At 43.4% G+C, this 18884-nt stretch overlaps 1 protein-coding gene and 1 long non-coding RNA gene across 2 annotated transcripts; one reads left to right on the forward strand and one right to left on the reverse strand.

The window, feature by feature from the left end:
* Positions 1-9345: 9345 nt before the first annotated feature.
* Positions 9346-15606, reverse strand: LOC115550787 (uncharacterized). Its single transcript, XR_003977950.1, has 5 exons — positions 15471-15606; positions 10001-10085; positions 9815-9895; positions 9495-9620; positions 9346-9415 (listed from the first exon to the last, which is right to left on the reverse strand). It is a non-coding gene; the product is annotated as an uncharacterized LOC115550787 (long non-coding RNA).
* Positions 15563-18512, forward strand: fam174b (family with sequence similarity 174 member B). The gene is made up of 3 exons (XM_030366087.1): positions 15563-16133; positions 16579-16710; positions 17285-18512. The coding sequence occupies exons 1-3, from the start codon at positions 15859-15861 to the stop codon at positions 17286-17288; spliced, it is 411 nt and encodes a 136-aa protein (XP_030221947.1). The 5' UTR covers positions 15563-15858; the 3' UTR covers positions 17289-18512.
* The last annotated feature ends 372 nt before the right edge of the window (positions 18513-18884 follow it).

Consider the following 18884-nt stretch of genomic DNA (forward strand, 5'->3'; position numbering starts at 1 on the left):
TAATTTATTAATTTGAACTTTCATTCAAAATAATGTTCTGTCCAGTCCAGACCTAACCCTTTCTTACATTTAAACCTGCCATCCCCAACATAGGACCTAACTATTACTATTATTGTTATCTTACCATGAACCAGAACATTTCTATATCTTTATTTATAGAAACCGAACCTGAAACCGAAATGATTCTTACTATTGTTATAATGAGATGGTTCTGGACTTCAGGATGAAAAGGACTGACCTGCCCCCCCACTTTACACTGCAGCACCGCAGTGGAGACAGTTAGGAGCATCAAGTACTTCAGTGTGCTCCTCTCCAGAACCAGGAGCTGGTACCTCAGTGTGCCCCTCCCCACTAGGACTGGACCAGGAGCTGGTACCTCAATGTGGACCTCCCCACTAGGACCGGACCAGGAGCTGGTACCTCAGTGTGCCCCTCCCCACTAGGACCGGACCAGGAGCTGGTACCTCAGTGTGCCCCTCCCCACTAGGACCGGACCAGGAGCTGGTACCTCAATGTGGACCTCCCCACTAGGACTGAACCAGGAGCTGGTACCTCAATGTGGACCTCCCCAGTAGGACTGGACCAGGAGCTGGTACCTCAATGTGGACCTCCCCACTAGGACTGAACCAGGAGCTGGTACCTCAATGTGGACCTCCCCAGTAGGACTGGACCAGGAGCTGGTACCTCAATGTGGACCTCCCCACCATAACCGGACCAGGAGCTGGTACCTCAGTGTGCCCCTCCCCTCTAGGACCGGACCAGGAGCTGGAATCTTACCTCGTCCACAAAGAACATGCATACAACACAGAGAGCAAGGGTTTCATATGTGGCGGTTGTTTTGAGACTTTGAATAGAGGTTTCTATAGTGTAGTTGGATTGAAGGCAAAAACTAATTTGTGATAGGCCTTTGCATGGTTTCAGGAAAACATCTCAAACTTTGGTCACATGACATTTTGAAAGCATTGTTACAAGGCTGTGCTGTGTATGCTTGGGTAACATTGTCTGTAGATAGTGCTATTATTAGGCTTATGTAACATAATAAGGAGGGATCCTGAGCCTAGGGAGGTGTCCAGGTCATACAGGAGGCCATTCATCATGACATTTGTCAATTCTAGAGATACGAGCGGTCAAGATGTTCGAGAGACCCAGACGCTCAAGGCCACAAAAACAAGTGTAATTCCCGCATAAAGCCACAAGAGAGCAGCATAGAGACACATTCGGGTATCCAGGAGGCAGGAGTTCAGCACCATGCTTAGCCAATCAGAGCACATAACTGAGTCCACGCCTGCCCAGTAGATAAGTCACAACATATGGCCCAGGGGGCTAGAACGCTCCAGGTAACGCATCAGATGCCCTACTGAGTGTATCTCCACGCGTGCATAATACAATTCCTCTCCTTTTGCTTCATAGAGACTAGACTAAACCATTACCAAATAAAGTGAGTCAAAGCGATCCTGACTCAGCAGACTTTTTATTCAAAAATAACAGCACTTACATCTATAGTAACAAAGTCAAATATAATCTGTTCTTCTGTTCTGACACAGAAGTCTAATGTCATTCAGTTTTGACTTATCCTCTTATCTTTTCTTTTGAAGAACATACATATCATGGCTGTCAATCTGATGGCTCTAGGAGCCTAATTTAATTTATCTAGAGTAACGCCCAGGCCTAACCCAATCACAGATTAACAGTCCGCTCATATGAGGCCATATTATGGAACTGCTGCTTGTAATTGCAGGCTATATAACAGCGGTAACACTTTATGATAAGGGTGCATTGATTAAACATTAATTAACTAACAGTTGATTAACAGTTAAAGGTGCAGTGTTTATAATAACATGCATCTAGCGGAACACAATATTGATTACGATTTTTAAGTAGGTTTTCATTAGTGTATAGTCCCATGCAAATAAGAATGTGTGTTTTCACTGCCTTACTGTGTGTTCACACCAAACGCGACGGGGCGACAAGATCCCATGCAAAGTTAGCCAGTTAGCGTTCAACAGAGTGGCCACTGAGTGACGTGTGTAAAGAAACAGCCAATCAGCGTTCAACCATCAAACTCAGAGCAGTGCAGTCCGGGGTGAACTGCAGCATGGAGAAGAAAGTGGTTGTTGCCGTTTGCGACTCCCGGAGCTCTATATATAATAGTATGTAATATAATTGTATAGATAAGATCACGGCCAAAAGCTCTGTGCGCCTCCGGATGGCCGTCGCGTGGGGAGCGCTCATAGGGATTGGGCTTCTCAGGGTTTGTTTACCGGCGTCGCTATGGTTTCCGGTCTTGTGTGTTCCAACGGTTTATTAGGTAGGCCCATCTAATAAATCTCTGTCTAATCAATACTTCGTTCATTGCCTCTTCCGTGGTCATTACAATATTATAAATAGACTGCATCGGGTCCTCCGACGTCTCTCCGTCTACCACAAAAGGTAAAGACAAGGCAATGGTGGTTATCGTGTTGTGGCATGACATATTCGACAAAACTTGCACAGCGACAGATTATGATTTGTGACGCGACAAAACTTCAGCGACAACGCGAACGGGCGACAAATGTCACGTTTAGTGTGAACGCACAGTTAGGCGCTAGACGCACCTAAATAACGCGCCCAATGCACCAACGTGCGGAGTTCAAAAAATGTAACCTTTATCGCTCCTACGCGTGACGCTTAGCCGCGATAGCCAATCAGCGTTGAGCTTGACCCGATGTCACTGGCAGAGAGACGGAGGACGCACAAAAGCAGAAGAACATGGACAACCAAGTCATCGTTTCAGTGTGTGCTGAAACGATGAGGTGGTGAAACTCACTGTTACATGTGTGGTTGTTTTCCTGTGTCTCCCCTCTCGTTCTCTGTAGGTCTCACGCCATTGGCTGTTCCTCCACCATCGTCCAACCCCCTGTCCAATCTGGGAGCTGTCTGTTGGCCAATCAGTGTCATCAGGCCTTAACTTGCACCTGTTTGTCTCCATTGTAACACGTCATTGTCTGCCTGTTCTTTGGTTGTGTCATGCCGTTGCCTTTGTCTTTGAGATGCCATAGGGGTTTAGGTGAATCGGTAAGATACCCTTGGGTGTACACTACCCTCAAGTAGATTTCCTCTGTTATCTCATCAGGTTAGAAGCGGGGCTACCCTCTGTATGTATTAGCTAGGTTGCATGTGTGCACTAGTAAGTTGTCACTTTATCTTGTTTTCTTTGATTTGGCTCCGCTTATAGTTCCCTATTCCCCTTGGCGGAACATTCGCCAAATAAATACACTGATGTACTTGGTTTGCTGCCATGCTTTATTGTTCTCCCAGTCAGTCCAACAGAAACATGTGTTATGGTTCCCCTACCCCCCCCCCCCCCCCTAGACGTAGCAAGCTAACATCCTGGAGCCGTAACATATTTGGGGGCTCGTCCGGGATCCTCAAGTCAGGCTTGCTGTGAGTTGTTCGGTATAGGTGTGTGCATAGTGTAGCTGGTTTGTGTGTATAGGATAGGCAGTAGTTGCTTTTGTAGGGCTCGTTATGGAGGCTTTTGATTTGGGTGTCTTTTTGGCTGATCCGTCTATGGATCGGATTGACAGATGCCGGAAGGCTGATTTATATGCCAAAGCGGCTCATTTTGAGTTTCCAGTTCAGGGGGCCCTGATCAAAGCGAGACTTAAGGAGTGTGTCGTGGATATGCTGGTGGGCAAGGAGGTGCTTGGTGTGACAGTGGCTTCTCCCAGTAGTGATGCCAGTGCGGACACGCAGGCTGGGGCAGAGGCTAGGCCACCCGCTACCTTACCGCGTTTTAATCCGTTTTCGCCTACTTTATCAAGGTCGTCTCAGGACGCCCGCTTGCGTATGGAGGCGCAGGAGAGAGAGCTGCAGGCTGAGCGTGGAGAGAGGCAAGCTGAGCGCGAGCACCAGCTGGAGATTCGACGGATTGAGGCAGAGAAGGAGGTGAAACTACGGAGGTTGGAATTGGAGGCTGCAAGTGCGGCACGTGCACCCCAAACCACCCTCTCTTCTCCACTAGCTAGCTCATTTGGCAAATTGGATGTGACTAAACAGATGGCTTTGGTTCCGCAGTTCCGGGAATCGGAAATCGATTTTTATTTTGGTGTGTTTGAACGCATCGCAGTTTCTATGCAGTGGCCTAAAGAGGTGTGGCCCCTCTTGCTTCAGTGTAAACTATCTGGTAAAGCTCAAGAGGTGTTGGCGTCCATTTCGTTGGAGGGGAGTCTAGATTACGAAATTGTTAAAACCACTGTTCTTCATGCGTATGAGTTAGTGCCTGAGGCTTATAGACAAAAGTATAGGAGTTGCAAAAAGTCTCCTGATCGTACTTTCATGGAGTTTTCTCGAGAGAAGGCCACCTTGTTTGATCGGTGGTGCACCGCCACTAAAACTACAGATTTTTCCTCTCTTCGAGAATTAGACCTGCTGGAGGAATTTAAGAATAGTATATCCGAACGAATAGTAACATACTTGAATGAGCAAAAAGGAATGTCACTGTCCCAAGCAGCTGTATTAGCGGACGAGTTTGTACTGACCCAAAAGCCCGCTCATGTGTTCTCTACCTCTCCCACCACTCAGTTTCGCAAGTCAGTTTCACTTCCTTTACGCTTTAGGGATGAACGGGAGTGTTTTTATTGTCATGAACTTGGCCATTTAATTGCTGACTGTCAGCTTCGTATGAGAAATCATCCACCGTCCAGTTTCCAAGTACAGTTTCTCGCTCTGCGGCAGTTATGCCGAATGTGTGCGTTTCTGACCTTCCTGACCCCAGCTACAAACCATTCATTTTGAGTGGTCTTGTGTCACTGACCGGTGATCCAAAGGACCAGAAAAAGGTTCAGATTCTCCGAGACACTGGGGAGGCCCAGTCGTTTATCCTCTGATGTAGTGCCATTGTCAGGTGATTCATTCTGTGGTTCCAGTGTTTTGGTTCAGGGCATAGAGATGGGGTTTGTGCAAGCTGTTAGCGCCTACGGAGGATGTCATGCCTTAGAGTTTCGATTCTCTGCCCGAGCCCGAGCCGACCCGCGGGCCGGGTCGGGCCGATATTTCCCACCACTATCGTCGAGCCGGGCTTTTGATTGAGCGTTTAATCATTGCTTTATCGGCCTAATCTGAGGAGAAATCTATGCCATAAACAGAAATATTATAGACCTTTATTGCACGGGTCTTCTCAATGCCATGGAACACTCCTTTCACTTGCATGGGAAGTAGTCCGGTAACTTGTCAACCCCAGCGTCTTCGGTTACATAGCGACTTCAACGTCTTTGGCGGAATATCTCTGCTAATCAACACTACGAATGCTGGTAACGAATAAATTGTAAAAAGACACACCATGTGAAGTTATGTTTTCATTTTGGCAAGTAGCCGTGTAATAAGCGGAATAATGTATAGAACGTCGCCGGTCAATATCGAAAATAAGCCCCTTCAGGGCGAAGCAAGACACCTCCGCTGCGTGTTGAACCATTTTAGTGACACACAATGATCAAGCGTCAGGTTAGGCGCGTTACGCGCGTAATGCGTTCAGTGTGGCCATACTTAGAATGAGCCCTTGGGCCTCCTCATGGGTGCCGACATGTTGCACCCAGTGTTTCTACAGTATCCCAGAATGGACAAATGGATCTAGAGAGATTATGTTTTTGATTCAATCGGCTTAAGAGTTCTAGAAAGGAGGAGGGCGTGTTATCGCCATGTCTACCACCCATTTGTGATAATCAATTACCATCGTTGTGTAGGAGCGATATAATGAGTGATGACGTATATGAAATCCGCCACATATCGATGTGTACTACTAGTGTCCGAGAAGCTTATCCGCTCTCTTTTGCGGACATGATGAGAATCATCCTCTAGCTAGGCTAAGCAACATACATCTTCACACACACCATGGCGTTATACCATAATTATCCAAGAAGCTTAACCCTCTCCCGGACACGCCTCTTACAGCCTAGGGAAGATGAGCATGCTAGAGGATAGAGGATTCAATTAGAAGGCGTTTCACACCCTTTTTAATCCACGTGTGAAATAGTGTAGCGAATGGCAGTTTGTGGATGAGGGGGATTATAATAAATGGGTGTGGATTCTTAACTACCTCCTTGTTAACCAAAAACCCTGGATGACTGCTGAGGTACGTCAGCTGTTAAAGGCTCGGGATGCTGCGTACAGTGGAGGAGACAAGGCCGCTCTCTGCTCAGCCAGATCAGCTCTCTCCAGAGGGATCAGAGCAGCCAAAAGACGCCATGCAGGGATAATCAAGGAGAACCTCTGTAGCACAGGAAACACCAGGCAAATGTGGCAGGGGGTTCAACAAATCACTCAGTACAAGACCAGGCAGAGGATTGAGGACAGTGATGTTTCTCTCCCTGACAGACTCAATGACTTTTTTGCCCGGTTTGAGGCACCAGGAGGGCCAACGAGAGGGGGGACTGGACTCTCCCGTGCATCCGGTCAGCCACCTGTGGCCATCAGCCCAGCTGACACCAGGAGAACCCTGGCCAAGATCAACCCTCGGAAAGCAGCCGGCCCGGACAACGTTCCGGGGAGGGCGCTCCAAGCCTGTGCTGATGAGCTGACAGATGTTCTAACAGACATTTTCAACATCTCTCTCTGTCAAGCCATTGTACCCAGATGCTTCAAAACATCCATCATCGTTCCAGTTGCAAAAAAGTCTGTTGTGTCCTGTCTGAATGACTACCGTCCTGTTGCATTGACCCCAATAGTGATGAAGTGTTTTGAACGGTTAATCAAACCACACATCACATCCAGCCTACCTGCATCACTGGATCCTCATCAGTATGCCTACCGTTCAAACCGTTCCACAGAGGATGCAATATCCACCACCCTGCATACAGTACTCACCCATCTAGAACAGAGAGACACCTATGCTAGAATACTGTATGTTGACTTCAGCTCTGCATTTAACACCATCTTGCCGCAGAGACTGATGGATAAACTTCTCCTCCTGGGCCTAAACCCCACCCTCTGTCACTGGATACTGGATTTCCTGTTGGAGCGACCACAGTCAGTTCGTGTTGGGAAAAAAATCTCCAAATCCATCACACTGAGTACAGGATCCCCCCAGGGATGTGTGCTCAGTCCTCTGCTGTACACGCTGCTGACCCATGACTGTGTGCCAAGGCACAAGAACAACATGATTGTTAAGTTTGCAGATGACACTACAGTCGTGGGTCTCATTCATGGGAATGAGGAATCCTATTACAGAGAGGAGGTCAATCTGTTTGAGAGATGGTGCAGAGACAACAACCTGGTGCTCAATGCGGAAAAGACCAAGGAAATGATCGTGGACTTCCGTAGATCAAAACCTAAGCACACACCCCTCTGCATCAGTAATCGTGAAGTGGAAAAGGTGGAGAACATCAAGTTCCTGGGAGTACAGATCTCTAACAACCTTTCCTGGTCCAAAAACACCACTGGGCTAGTGAAGCGAGCCCAACAGAGATTGTACTTCCTGAGGAAACTCCATCAGGCCTCACTACCTCCCAGTATCCTCACCACATTCTACAGGGGGGCAGTGGAGAGTGTGCTGACGTACGCCATCTCTACCTGGTTCTCCAGCTGCAGTGCGGCGGACAAAAAGGCCCTGCAAAGAGTGGTGAGATCAGCGGAAAAGGTCATTGGAGCCTCACTTCCCTCTGTCCAGGACATATTTCAAAGCCGCTGCAGGAATAGGGCCCAGAAAATAGTGAGAGACCCCTCTCACCCTCTGAACAACTTCTTTAAGCTCCTACCCTCCAAGAAGCGCTATCGCAGCTTAAGATGCTCCACCACCAGGCTGCGGAACAGCTTCCTGCCTCAAGCTGTCAGGATGCTCAATGCACCAGCGTCCTAAATCTTCCCACTGGACTTTATCTATTATTTATTTATTCATCATTGGGACGTTTGTTTGTAATGTATGTGATCTTGATCCCTGAGAAACGCCTTCTCGTTTTGTTATTCGATCAACAAAATGACAATAAATTTGATTTGATTTGATTTGATTTGTTCTTGAGACGTTGGTTTTAGAGGTTGTTTTCCAGTTCAAAAACTGAAAGTAGGCCATTACTCTTTCACAGGAAGTTTGCATCAAAAACGAAGGGCTCAGTTATCAAAATATAACATAGTTATAATTAAAGGTCTTTGAAAGTAGTTAACCACTATGGATTGAGTAATAGGTGTAGGAGTAAGATGATTTTTTAACAAACTTAAATTGGCTGCTATCTCCCCAGGAGTTGCTACTAAATTTTACTAACTGTAGCCTACCAAATGTTACAGGCCAAATAATCCCCACAAACTATATATTGCACATTTTGTGTATATTATATAAATATGAATATTTAGTAGATTCAAAATAAAATGTTCCTTCTAAATCTAAATGAATGATCCAGCTTTTTTTTTCTTGACATAGCAGATTGACGTACCTTGCGTAGAGGTCATTGCAGCATGTTTGAATGTTCCCCTCCGTCCCATTGAACACAGATGTTCTGAAGATGCTCAGGCAGTCAAGAGGAGGAACAAAGAGTTACAGTCGCTGTTAGACATATCAACCAAAAATGTGGTCAGCCTGGAAAATGGAAGGAATTTTGACTGGCTTACCTGCACTGCAAGCATTGATAAATGATGTACAGGTCCCAGCGAATAGTGCTCTGATTACCAAAGCTGCTACATCTTTTTTTTTGGCTAGGCATATGGATGCTTTGAATCGAGAAATATCGGTCCGATTCAAAACAAGGAAATAACTGTAAATGTGACGATCAGACAAGTCAGTGCTGCAAAGGTTAAAGGTTATACAGACCCAGGCCTCCCATCACCAGGCCAATTTAGCTAATATTGGCAAATGCACAGAGGGCGTACGTGCTGATAACTTCCCATCGGACCTTTGATGGACACAACCAAGAGTGTAGAAGAAAATGCACCCATTTTACAATGACAGCTGCATGACGCTATGCCGGCAAAACTAACACTAGCACTGGCAATGCACCCAGTAAATGAAGACTACAAAAAGACAAAAAAGATCCACTCACAGAGATCCACTGTCTTACTCCATCAATCACTTCATCAAGTCCTTCGACCCGATTCGTTTTTATTTTGGCCAATTTCTTATAGGCCAGAAACTCGTTCAGAAAGAGCTTGTTGCCGAGCAGCTCTGCGACCGTGAAAGACTCTTCGTAGGGTATCCCCATCATAAAGGCGAAGGGCATGAACACGTAGGAGCAGATGAGCTGCATGTAGAATTCAAAATAAACCTTTTAAAACAAACCAAATACAAGGTACAAGAGGTATTTCAGGAAGTGACATAGACGTACCAGGAAGACGCCATAATGTCCTCATCTGACTGGTCGGCGAACTCCTCTGTCTCGGGGTACAAGAGCTTTGAGATGGCTAGAGCACACAGTGCAGCCATCACTGAGGCGGATATCAGAGAGGACGGGTCAATCTGTATGGATATGGGTTAAACATCAAATCAGGGACCAAAACCAATAGCTAGGCGGGAGCAGAAAGTCAGCAGCACTTACACCAAAGGAGATGAACGCCCCCATTACACTGCCTGCAATGGTGGCAAATCCTCCAGTCATGACAGCGTGGATCTCTGATTTGGTCATGTCCTTTAAGTAAGGACGGATCAACAGTGGTGCCTCTGTCTAATGGAAATAAAGAGGTTGATAAAATAGGTACAAATAGGTACAATTGTTCTATTCTAATGTGGAGTAATCATTTGTAACAACATTTTCTTCAAAAAGGTTCTGGACACAATAAATGTGAAGCTTGATTCCTTTTGAAACCAATGTTACAGATTAGTCACCGAGATAAAGAAAACAAACGGTAGCTTGTATACCTGTCCAATGAATATGTTGCCAACCACGCTTAATGTCTCTGTGGCTGTGGTTCCCAATGTTAGCTGCATAACCCATGAGATCTATAGGTGGACCCAAACAAAAATCTTCAATAACTCATAGACATAGGTTCAGGCTAAGGACACCATTCACATGTGTTTGGGTTGGAATCTGCCTGGCTGCATTACCTTGATTAACGATGATTCACTGCATCAGCCCAAGGTAGTACAGGACTGAGACCACACTGCTCAACAACACCAAAATGGCCAACGCCTGTGGAAACAAATGGAACCAACTGTAATAATAATTCAGCCAGGCTTTAACTAATGGTCTAGACTAGTAATCGTTTACTAGGTGTGTTTATGTTAACTAAGGTTTTAATTTATAGGATAACCCTTGAGTTAGCCTAATCCTATCTTAAATGATCACAAATCAAATGGAGAATTATCTGCTTTAATAAATAAATCATGATAATTACTATTACTGAATTTATTTTTTGATAACTGCACACTTGATAGTAGGTTCTTATTTTATATTCTGAATCCTAAAGGTGGGGTTTATCAATGTGGTGACATATGGTTAAGTAACAAAACGAAAGCAATAACCTGACAATAACTAATCTAACGTAACCTCTTGATAGATAGCCACCCGTACAAAGTGGCGAAGTCACGTAGAGCTTTACCTTCCGGTAGAGCCCATGGGACCTAAGAGATCGAAAAATATGAATGGGTTTCAATGAGAGAAAGTAATTATTTTCTGGTTCCAGGCTTTATATGCCCTGGATTACACATATGTTGTTTGTGGATTTAAATGATAATTTTTCATGCAAAGAAAACTAAAATGTTTTGATAATGTTAGGTTCTGTGTGAGGCCGCTTTGTGAACTACGGGTGTGTTCGAAACCGCGTACTTGCTTACTACTCCTACTAACTATGACGTCAAATTGAGTATGCAGAACGTAGTAAGCGAGTTTTAGATAAGCAAGTAGTATCCGAATGTCTTCTGCTTCCGGAAAATTTTTGAGTAAGCATCGCCAGCTTACTAGACGTACTCAACTGCCCCAGAATGCACTGCGTCTATTCAAAAGAACAGTGGAAGCAATGGCGCTAAACGGGGAGCCGCAGCAGCAGTGCTTTTAATAATTGTTTAATAATTGTTTTTAACATATCACCGCAAATCCTTAGGTTGAAGATGTACTGTGACGTTAAATGTGACGTTTATATATGTATTTATAATATTTATTAACGGCGCCCGGCCGGTAGGTTATTGACGCGTCATTTGATTCACGTCATCTGAGGTGGTTAAGTAAGGACGGTCTTCTGATCGTCGATTACTCAAATGGATTACTCAATCATTATTTAAGGATTCGAGAAGTAAGCCAAATATTCAGTAGGTAGTAAGCAGTAAGCAAGTACGCGGTTTCACACCCGTAGGGTGTGTTCGAAACCTTCGCTTACGCCTTCGCTGCTCTCGACGCGAATAATATACGTCACCACCCGCACTTGTAACTCCGGTACAGACATGGCGATCTCTCTGCTCCACTTCACCGCTTTTTTTTTTTTTTTTTTAAACCATCGAAAGAGGTGAAACCATTATAAATCGGCGCATGTGGAGAGTTTCAGTTATGCCTATGGGGAGATTGTCAGTCGTGTCCACGCCAGTCGCAGGGAGCATAACGTCCCATACGAGACGTGTCTCATTGCGTTTTCTCTACAGCCTTTAACTGAACAATTGCACAATAAACGGTCAAACGCTTGACATGACAAATTATCATTTAAATCCACAAACAACATATGCGTAATCCGCATATAAAGACTGGGACCAGAAGATAATCTCACCGCTTTCACACCAAAAAGAACCGAGAGCCAGTTCCGGGCTGGTGCTAGGGCCAGTTCCAAACTGGTTCCAGCCTTACCCCAGTTAAGAACCGGTTGGTTTCACACCGGCCGGAGCCAGCCATGGAGCCGGCGTGAGCAACGTCATGACGTCACTGCAAACGTCTCCGCTAGTGGGCTTGGGCCAGGCCCCCAGGATAGGCATATACTTCCGCAATCCACCCGTGCTCAGAGGCCAAGCCTGGTATTGCAGCTGTTTTAGCTGGGAGTGGACGGGGGTCCGTCATTTCATGTGGCCCAGAAGTAGATATCGCCGTCCACTCCAATACAAGTGGGGAACAGGATTGTGTCTCCGCAAAAAATGTCTGGATATCAATCAAAGGCTAATAATTATCTTTCTACCCTGTTCTAAAAAAATGTAAGTTTTTTCTTTTCAAAACGCCTCCTCAAGCGTTTTATTAGCAGTTGATGTTGGGTGGGCAGCTGAAAGAGCCGTACTGAAACAAACGGCTCCTTGCTATGGACCTATTTTGAAGTGCACGGCTCCATTAACTTCCGAATTAAATTAAATTCCGAATTAACTCCATTAACTTCCAAAGTCTGAGATTTGTCCTTTTACTTAACATGAATGGCGTTGAACACGGATATATAACACACATCATTGAAATAGCTGTAACAGGCACGGACGTATTGATTACCTGAATGATTATGGGAGACCTACGTAATTTTCATAATATTGTTAATTGTCTAATATTAACATTTCAGTTGCGTTGGTAGGTATTTCATTTTCATTTGCTTGTTTAGCTATGTATGACAGGGTTATGGTTAGCTATGTATGACAATTGACAATGTTGGTGTATTACAATTCAATATTTGGGTAGGCTACTCCAACTTCGTTGCTGGTCGATATGTAAACATTTACTTTTATATAAATTATTGATTGCATTCTTCGTAAAATAGTTAGTTGGAAGGAATCTGTTTCTTAAGCAATAACATTGAACTGAATTTTTTAGGCCTATACGTTTACTATGTTACTATGGTATTATATGGAGCAATCTTACATATTTATGAAGTTTCCAGATCAATAAAGTTCTATCTCTTTTTATTTGAACTGCCTGTATGTCCTCTTGATTATAGTATTACAGTGTGTACCTTGGTTATCAGCTATCATAGAATGGTGTCAATGTGGTATTGGCATATATATTCCAGAATTTGAAAAAGGATATGGATATAGAGTGGGTGACTTTATCAGTATACTCAATCGAGATGGCCACAATAATAACCGCTCTTAGATGGGTTGTAGATACTAAGTTGGTGACAATGTGGTATTGGCATATATATGCCAGAATTTGAAAAAGGATATGGATATAGAGTGGGTGACTTTATCAGTATACTCAATCGAGATGGCCACAATAATAACCGCTCTTAGATGGGTTGTAGATACTAAGTTTTATAACAGATAATTCAATACGTGAAGATTTGGTGATAGAGGTAAAGCATCTTCTTTTAAATATTATAAGCCTTGGTTTAGTTATTCAGTTCTGTTGGATTCCAGCCCACCATGGAATATATGGCAATGAAATTGCTGATAAATTAGCTAAAAGATACTAACCTAATTAGAAGAATTTAACCTTAAGTATATATATTTTTTTATTTTATTTTTTATTTATTCATTTCTTTTGTTAGTTTGTTTTATTTTGTTTCGTTAGTTTGGTTTTTTCTTTGAATTTATTTTTACGATTTAAAGTATCATTTGCCAACGTCCTTGTCACAAACTCCTGTGTAGTAGGTAGGTGGCGGTATATGGGGAAGAACTATGATCCACCACTAAACTAGAAGAAGAAGAAGATCTCTGCATCCGGTACGTCACGGAATAGGTCACGTGTCTTGGCCCCATAACGCGGAAGCAAATCGCTCCTGTATGTTACCATGCGCCACTGAGCAGTTTGCATAGGAATGAATGGGCGGCCATTTTCCAGTCCGTGGTCCATCCTTTATTATGTCCATGGGCAGGTCTATGGAGTCAGTTTCCTGCCATAATTCAAACCTGAAAAAAAAAGTTTCACAGACTTGTAAATCTGGGTTTGAAAACTCAACTCCTTGTAAAAAAGGTTTTGCAACACTGAAAAAAGAGATTATAACCTGAAAAAAAATAAAACTAAAATTCAAACATCTGTAAACATGATTTTGTGTTCTATTTTATCTTCATCATTTTCAGCAACACATTTTCAAAGTTCAAACAATTTCACCACCGCATTTGCAGAGTTTCAAATCTGGCACTGTTCTAACGGTGTATTTCATTGTTGCCCGGTTTTGAAACCTTGTAAATGGGATTCTGCAAACAGGTGTTCATACATTGAGAAATACGTTTTGAAAGGTTGAATATTTAGTTTTAAAAACTTGTAAAGGTGTACGTTTACGACATTGCAACGTATTTTTTCAGAACTGACTTTTCAGCACTGACTTTTCAGAGATTTGAGCGCAAGCTTTGAGTCACGTGAATATTGGCAGTGTTCTGACGCCACTCGTTTTGAAACTCCTGACAGTCGAATCTGAAAACGTTCCTGGGGGCGGGACCATTTAGCTCTAAACCTATTGGTTGCTCTCGGCTGACGTACATTCCAATCACATGTGCCGTTCACCGGGCTGTTCGTGATTGACAGTGCTCTGCCGATGACACGAATAACAACGGGTTGATTTCGCGGTTGATTTTGATTTCCATTTTCTGGAACCAGAGTCTCATCTCCATAGGACGCGACTAGCGAGGACGCGTCCTAGCAAGGCTGCAGCCTTCACTTTGGGAAACAGCCATGGTTCCAGAAAATGGAAATCAAAATCAACCGCGAAAGTCGCTTGCTATTTGTGTCATCGACAGAGCACTGTCAATCACGCACAGCCCGGTGAACGGCACATGTGATTGGAATGTACGTCAGCCGAGAGCAACCAATAGGTTTAGAGCTAAATGGTCCCGCCCCCAGGAACGTTTTCAGATTCGACTGTCAGGAGTTTCAAAACGAGTGGCGTCAGAACACTGCCAATATTCACGTGACTCAAAGCTTGCGCCTGTGTGGTCAAATCTCTGAAAAGTCGGTGCTGAAAAGTCAGTTCTGAAAAAATACGTTGTAATGTCGTTAACGTACACCTTTACAAGTTTTTAAAACTAAATATTCAACCTTTCAAAACGTATTTCTCAATGTATGAACACCTGTTTGCAGAATCCCATTTACAAGGTTTCAAAACGGGGCAACAATGAAATACACTGTTAGAACAGTGCCAGATTTGAAACTCTGCAAATGCGCTGGTGAAATTGTTTGAACTTTGAAAATGTGTTGGTGAAAATGATGAAGAAGATAAAATAGAACACACAATCATGTTTACAGATGTTTGAATTTAAGTTTTATTTTTTTTCAGGTTATAATCTCTTTTTTCAGTGTTGCAAAACCTTTATTACAAGGTGTTGAGTTTTCAAACCCAGACTTACAAGCCTTTGAAACTTTTTTTTTCAGGTTTGAATTATGGCAGGAAACTGACTCCATACAGGTCCCCCATGGGCTCTACCGGAATGGGCGTGACTTCGCCACTCTATGCATCTGTTATTATGTGCTGCCCCCTGGTGTGCACTATGAAGAGGTCGATCATTCACACACACACACACACACACACACACACACACACACACACACACACACACACACACACACACACACACACACACACACACACACACACACACACACACACACACACACACACACACAGTGAGGGAAAGAGGGGGGGGAATTTAACAACGTGTTAACTACTTCAATAAACTTAAAATGTTTAACCTCGGTCTTTACACTATCGTCACGAGCTGTCGCCACACTCTTGTACCGAGCTCTTCCGGTGCCAGATAATCCCATGTCCTGTTCCCCGCGTTTCAAACGCGCGCAGGAAGGTACGAGAGGACGCACGTCACGGATAACACACACTCCAAATCTGGCCCAATCTGGCAACACTGTCAAGGAGCAGAGACGGAGCATTGGAGACGGCGTCTCGATCACACTGGAAACAGACAGATACATGGACTATTGGATGCATTCGTTGTTTGCTGAATTACCCTAACGCAATGAAACAAGCCTCAATCCTGTGACATCGGGATTATGCCAAACTTCAACCAGCTACCTCCAAAAGGCTTCGCACTTTTGACAGCTGTCATTAATATTTCCCATCGTTATGACGAAATATAAACTAATCCTAACATTTATGTTGATGGCGGTGGCATGGCATGGCACCACCGGTGAACCACAGACTCTCTCCTCACCTGCGACGCGTTTGAACTCAACCACATCCATGACTGAGGATCAGTCGAAGATGAACTCTTCCACAGCCACCACCGAGTCTCGTATCTCATCCATACTGACCCACCTACCCACTTTGAAGGTCCTTGTTATCCTCATCGTCGTGGTGACAGCTGTGCTCATCACGTGCCTGGTCATTAAAGTAATCAGGTAGGCCCGATTGCAAAAACAGCTGCATCGCTCGAGTGGTCCTTCGACCACATAACCAATAATCATCTCCAAAAATCGCATCTCGTGCATCTCAATGTGTTGTTGTTTTTATTGCCAAGGGTCATAGTCGTGAACGGCAGCTAGGCTACATGTAGAGGGGAAGTGAAGGGATGGATGGAGCAGAGTATTTTTCTCCTCACTTTATGCATAGGCTATTAACAACGATGGTTAACTCTAACATAGTCGCTAGCTGAATCGTGTCATATACATCAACACATCTGCCACGAGCAATAAACCCATTAAACCCGCTTATCGTGGACACAAGCAGATGCTAACATATGGTCAATAGACCTAGGGTACATCATGTGAGACAACATAGGCTTATTTCCTATGCAGAAGTTTGGCTTGATATTGTTTTGTTTTCAATTCGGTGTTTCCCTTTTAGATCTGGAAGACGAATTCGGAAAACACGAAAGTATGACATTATAACGACGCCCGCCGAGCGAGTGGAGATGGCGCCACTCAATGACGATAATGAGGATGAAGACGACTCAACCCTCTTTGATGTCAAGTACAGGTTTGGGATTAAGTAATTTACACGTCATCCAAGATCAAATGTTTTTAATATGTTTTTAAAAAAAAGCTTCTAGGCCTTCCTATGTATTTACAAAGAAGTTCCAGCTCTGGTATGCATCAACAACTTCAACATCTTCAATAATCATTAACACCGATAATATTGCATTTCAGACTTGGTTGTTGTGGCATGTTTTTCCCTGCTGCGTCCCTCTTGGTTTTAATCAGGCTCATGACCAATTTACATTGTTCCTGAAACTAAAATGGAAGGATGAGGCGTTGCCAGTAGGAAGCCAGGGAGCTTCTCGTTATTTTAATAGCTAGGCGTTTGCAATCCAAGACATTTTAGCCCTTTGCGTCAATACTTTTGTTTACTCAAGGTTTGCCCCTTCCGACTTAGCAATTGTTCCGAGAACCATTTCCTCTTAAAGTTTGTAAACCTGATATACTTGACTTCCAAGTCTTACGAGAGTCTGTAGGCTTACTTCCTTCATAGTTTGCATGATTCAATACTAGTTTGGTTTCATCGTCTATTACTAGTGCTGTGTCATTCTCACTCCTATTTCGTTTATTTACAGGTGAATGGAAGCATTGGCGTCAACATCATTTTTTGTTAGAAGAAAATCTGAAGTACTTTACATTACACACTTTGTAGTGTACTATGTTGAAAACTTGACAATTTCCCCAAACTTCAGCAATGTGATTTTTATTGAAGGTTGCTCTTCTGACATATTTTATAAAGTCTTAATATTTGGGCTGCCATCATCCCATAATAACAAATTTCCCGTCAGATATGAATTGAAACCTACATTTGAATGTTTCAGACAATGCACCACATAACTGTATTACCTGTTACACAAACACCTCTAAATGTTTGGCAGGAGTTCATAGTAAGATTCTGTCTCATGTACTATCACAAACTCATACAGAGAGATTCAAACAGAACATGTTTTAATTTCAGCCCTAGTTGTTAGCCTGGCCAATTCATTTAAGTGTACTTGACTAAAGCCAAGACCAATATTTGCTGAATCAAATGTACGAAGGATTGTTAATTTACAGATGCCATTTGTGTTTTAACGGTATGCTGTTTACTGCCATACTGAAGGTGGTTCTTATGGCACATATAAGAACTGACTTCTCATATGATATGAGAAGTCAGTTCTTTGCTTGTACTAAGTTGCAGATCTACTGATTCATGGAAAGGAAATTATCATTCCATTAGCTAGGAGTAGGCTGACTTTCACTGCACTGAATTAATTCTATAAAGTCAACCCTCTGATATAATCGCTGATATCAGCTGCTAAGTGGGATGGCAAAAATGGAACTGCTTACCAATGACTCTTCGGTCACACAGCTGAAACTCTGAGCTGATAACTATTCTTTGACAATGGCTGGCCTTTTGGGTTAATTTTTTTTCTTGGTGTTTTTTAAGATCAAGTTTCCTTTGTCTATAAAGGAATGTAGGCTTTCACTGACCTTCCTCAAAGACAATTGGACAGGATGTGTGTGTGTGTGTGTGTGTGTGTGTGTGTGTGTGTGTGTGTGTGTGTGTGTGTGTGTGTGTGTGTGTGTGTGTGTGTGTGTGTGTGTGTGTGTGTGTGTGTGTGTGTGTGTGTGTGTGTGTGTGTGTGGCTTTGACCTCCCACCCAGAGAATGAATACTGCTTTTAATGTCTTAGGACAATATCAGAAGTCCTGTGTTACCTTTCTTGTAGGTGTTCCTCTGTACAAAAATACATATTACAAAGCTTTATCTGTACATGTCTGTAAATTCATTGGACATATATTAAAGATTATATCAATTATCGTTTTAGGTGAAACATTTGTTGCCATTGAGTCCTATTTAGATTAAACATTCTAGGTTATCATCAGTTAAATATTACACACTTGGGGTTGGTTGACCCTATATATTCATACCCGATAGTTGAAGTTCTGAAGCCCCATCTACAATCCAAATAAACCAGATGCACACCCCCAGGTAACAGCTGCGTTTGGCGTCTCACAGTCCCTCGAGTGCAAACATCCTTTGCTATTCATCCGTCTAATGTTTGACTGATCCTCATAAAGGTCCTAAACTCATTAATTTGTTTAAAGGCTTAAAGGTATCATTACAGAAGAAAGATCTCACGGTGTACATTTGCATTTTTCCTTTAATCAATTAAGGACTCATTTGAGAAAC

Source organism: Gadus morhua, chromosome 9, assembly GCF_902167405.1.
Source record: "Gadus morhua chromosome 9, gadMor3.0, whole genome shotgun sequence".
NCBI classification, from domain to species: domain Eukaryota; kingdom Metazoa; phylum Chordata; class Actinopteri; order Gadiformes; family Gadidae; genus Gadus; species Gadus morhua.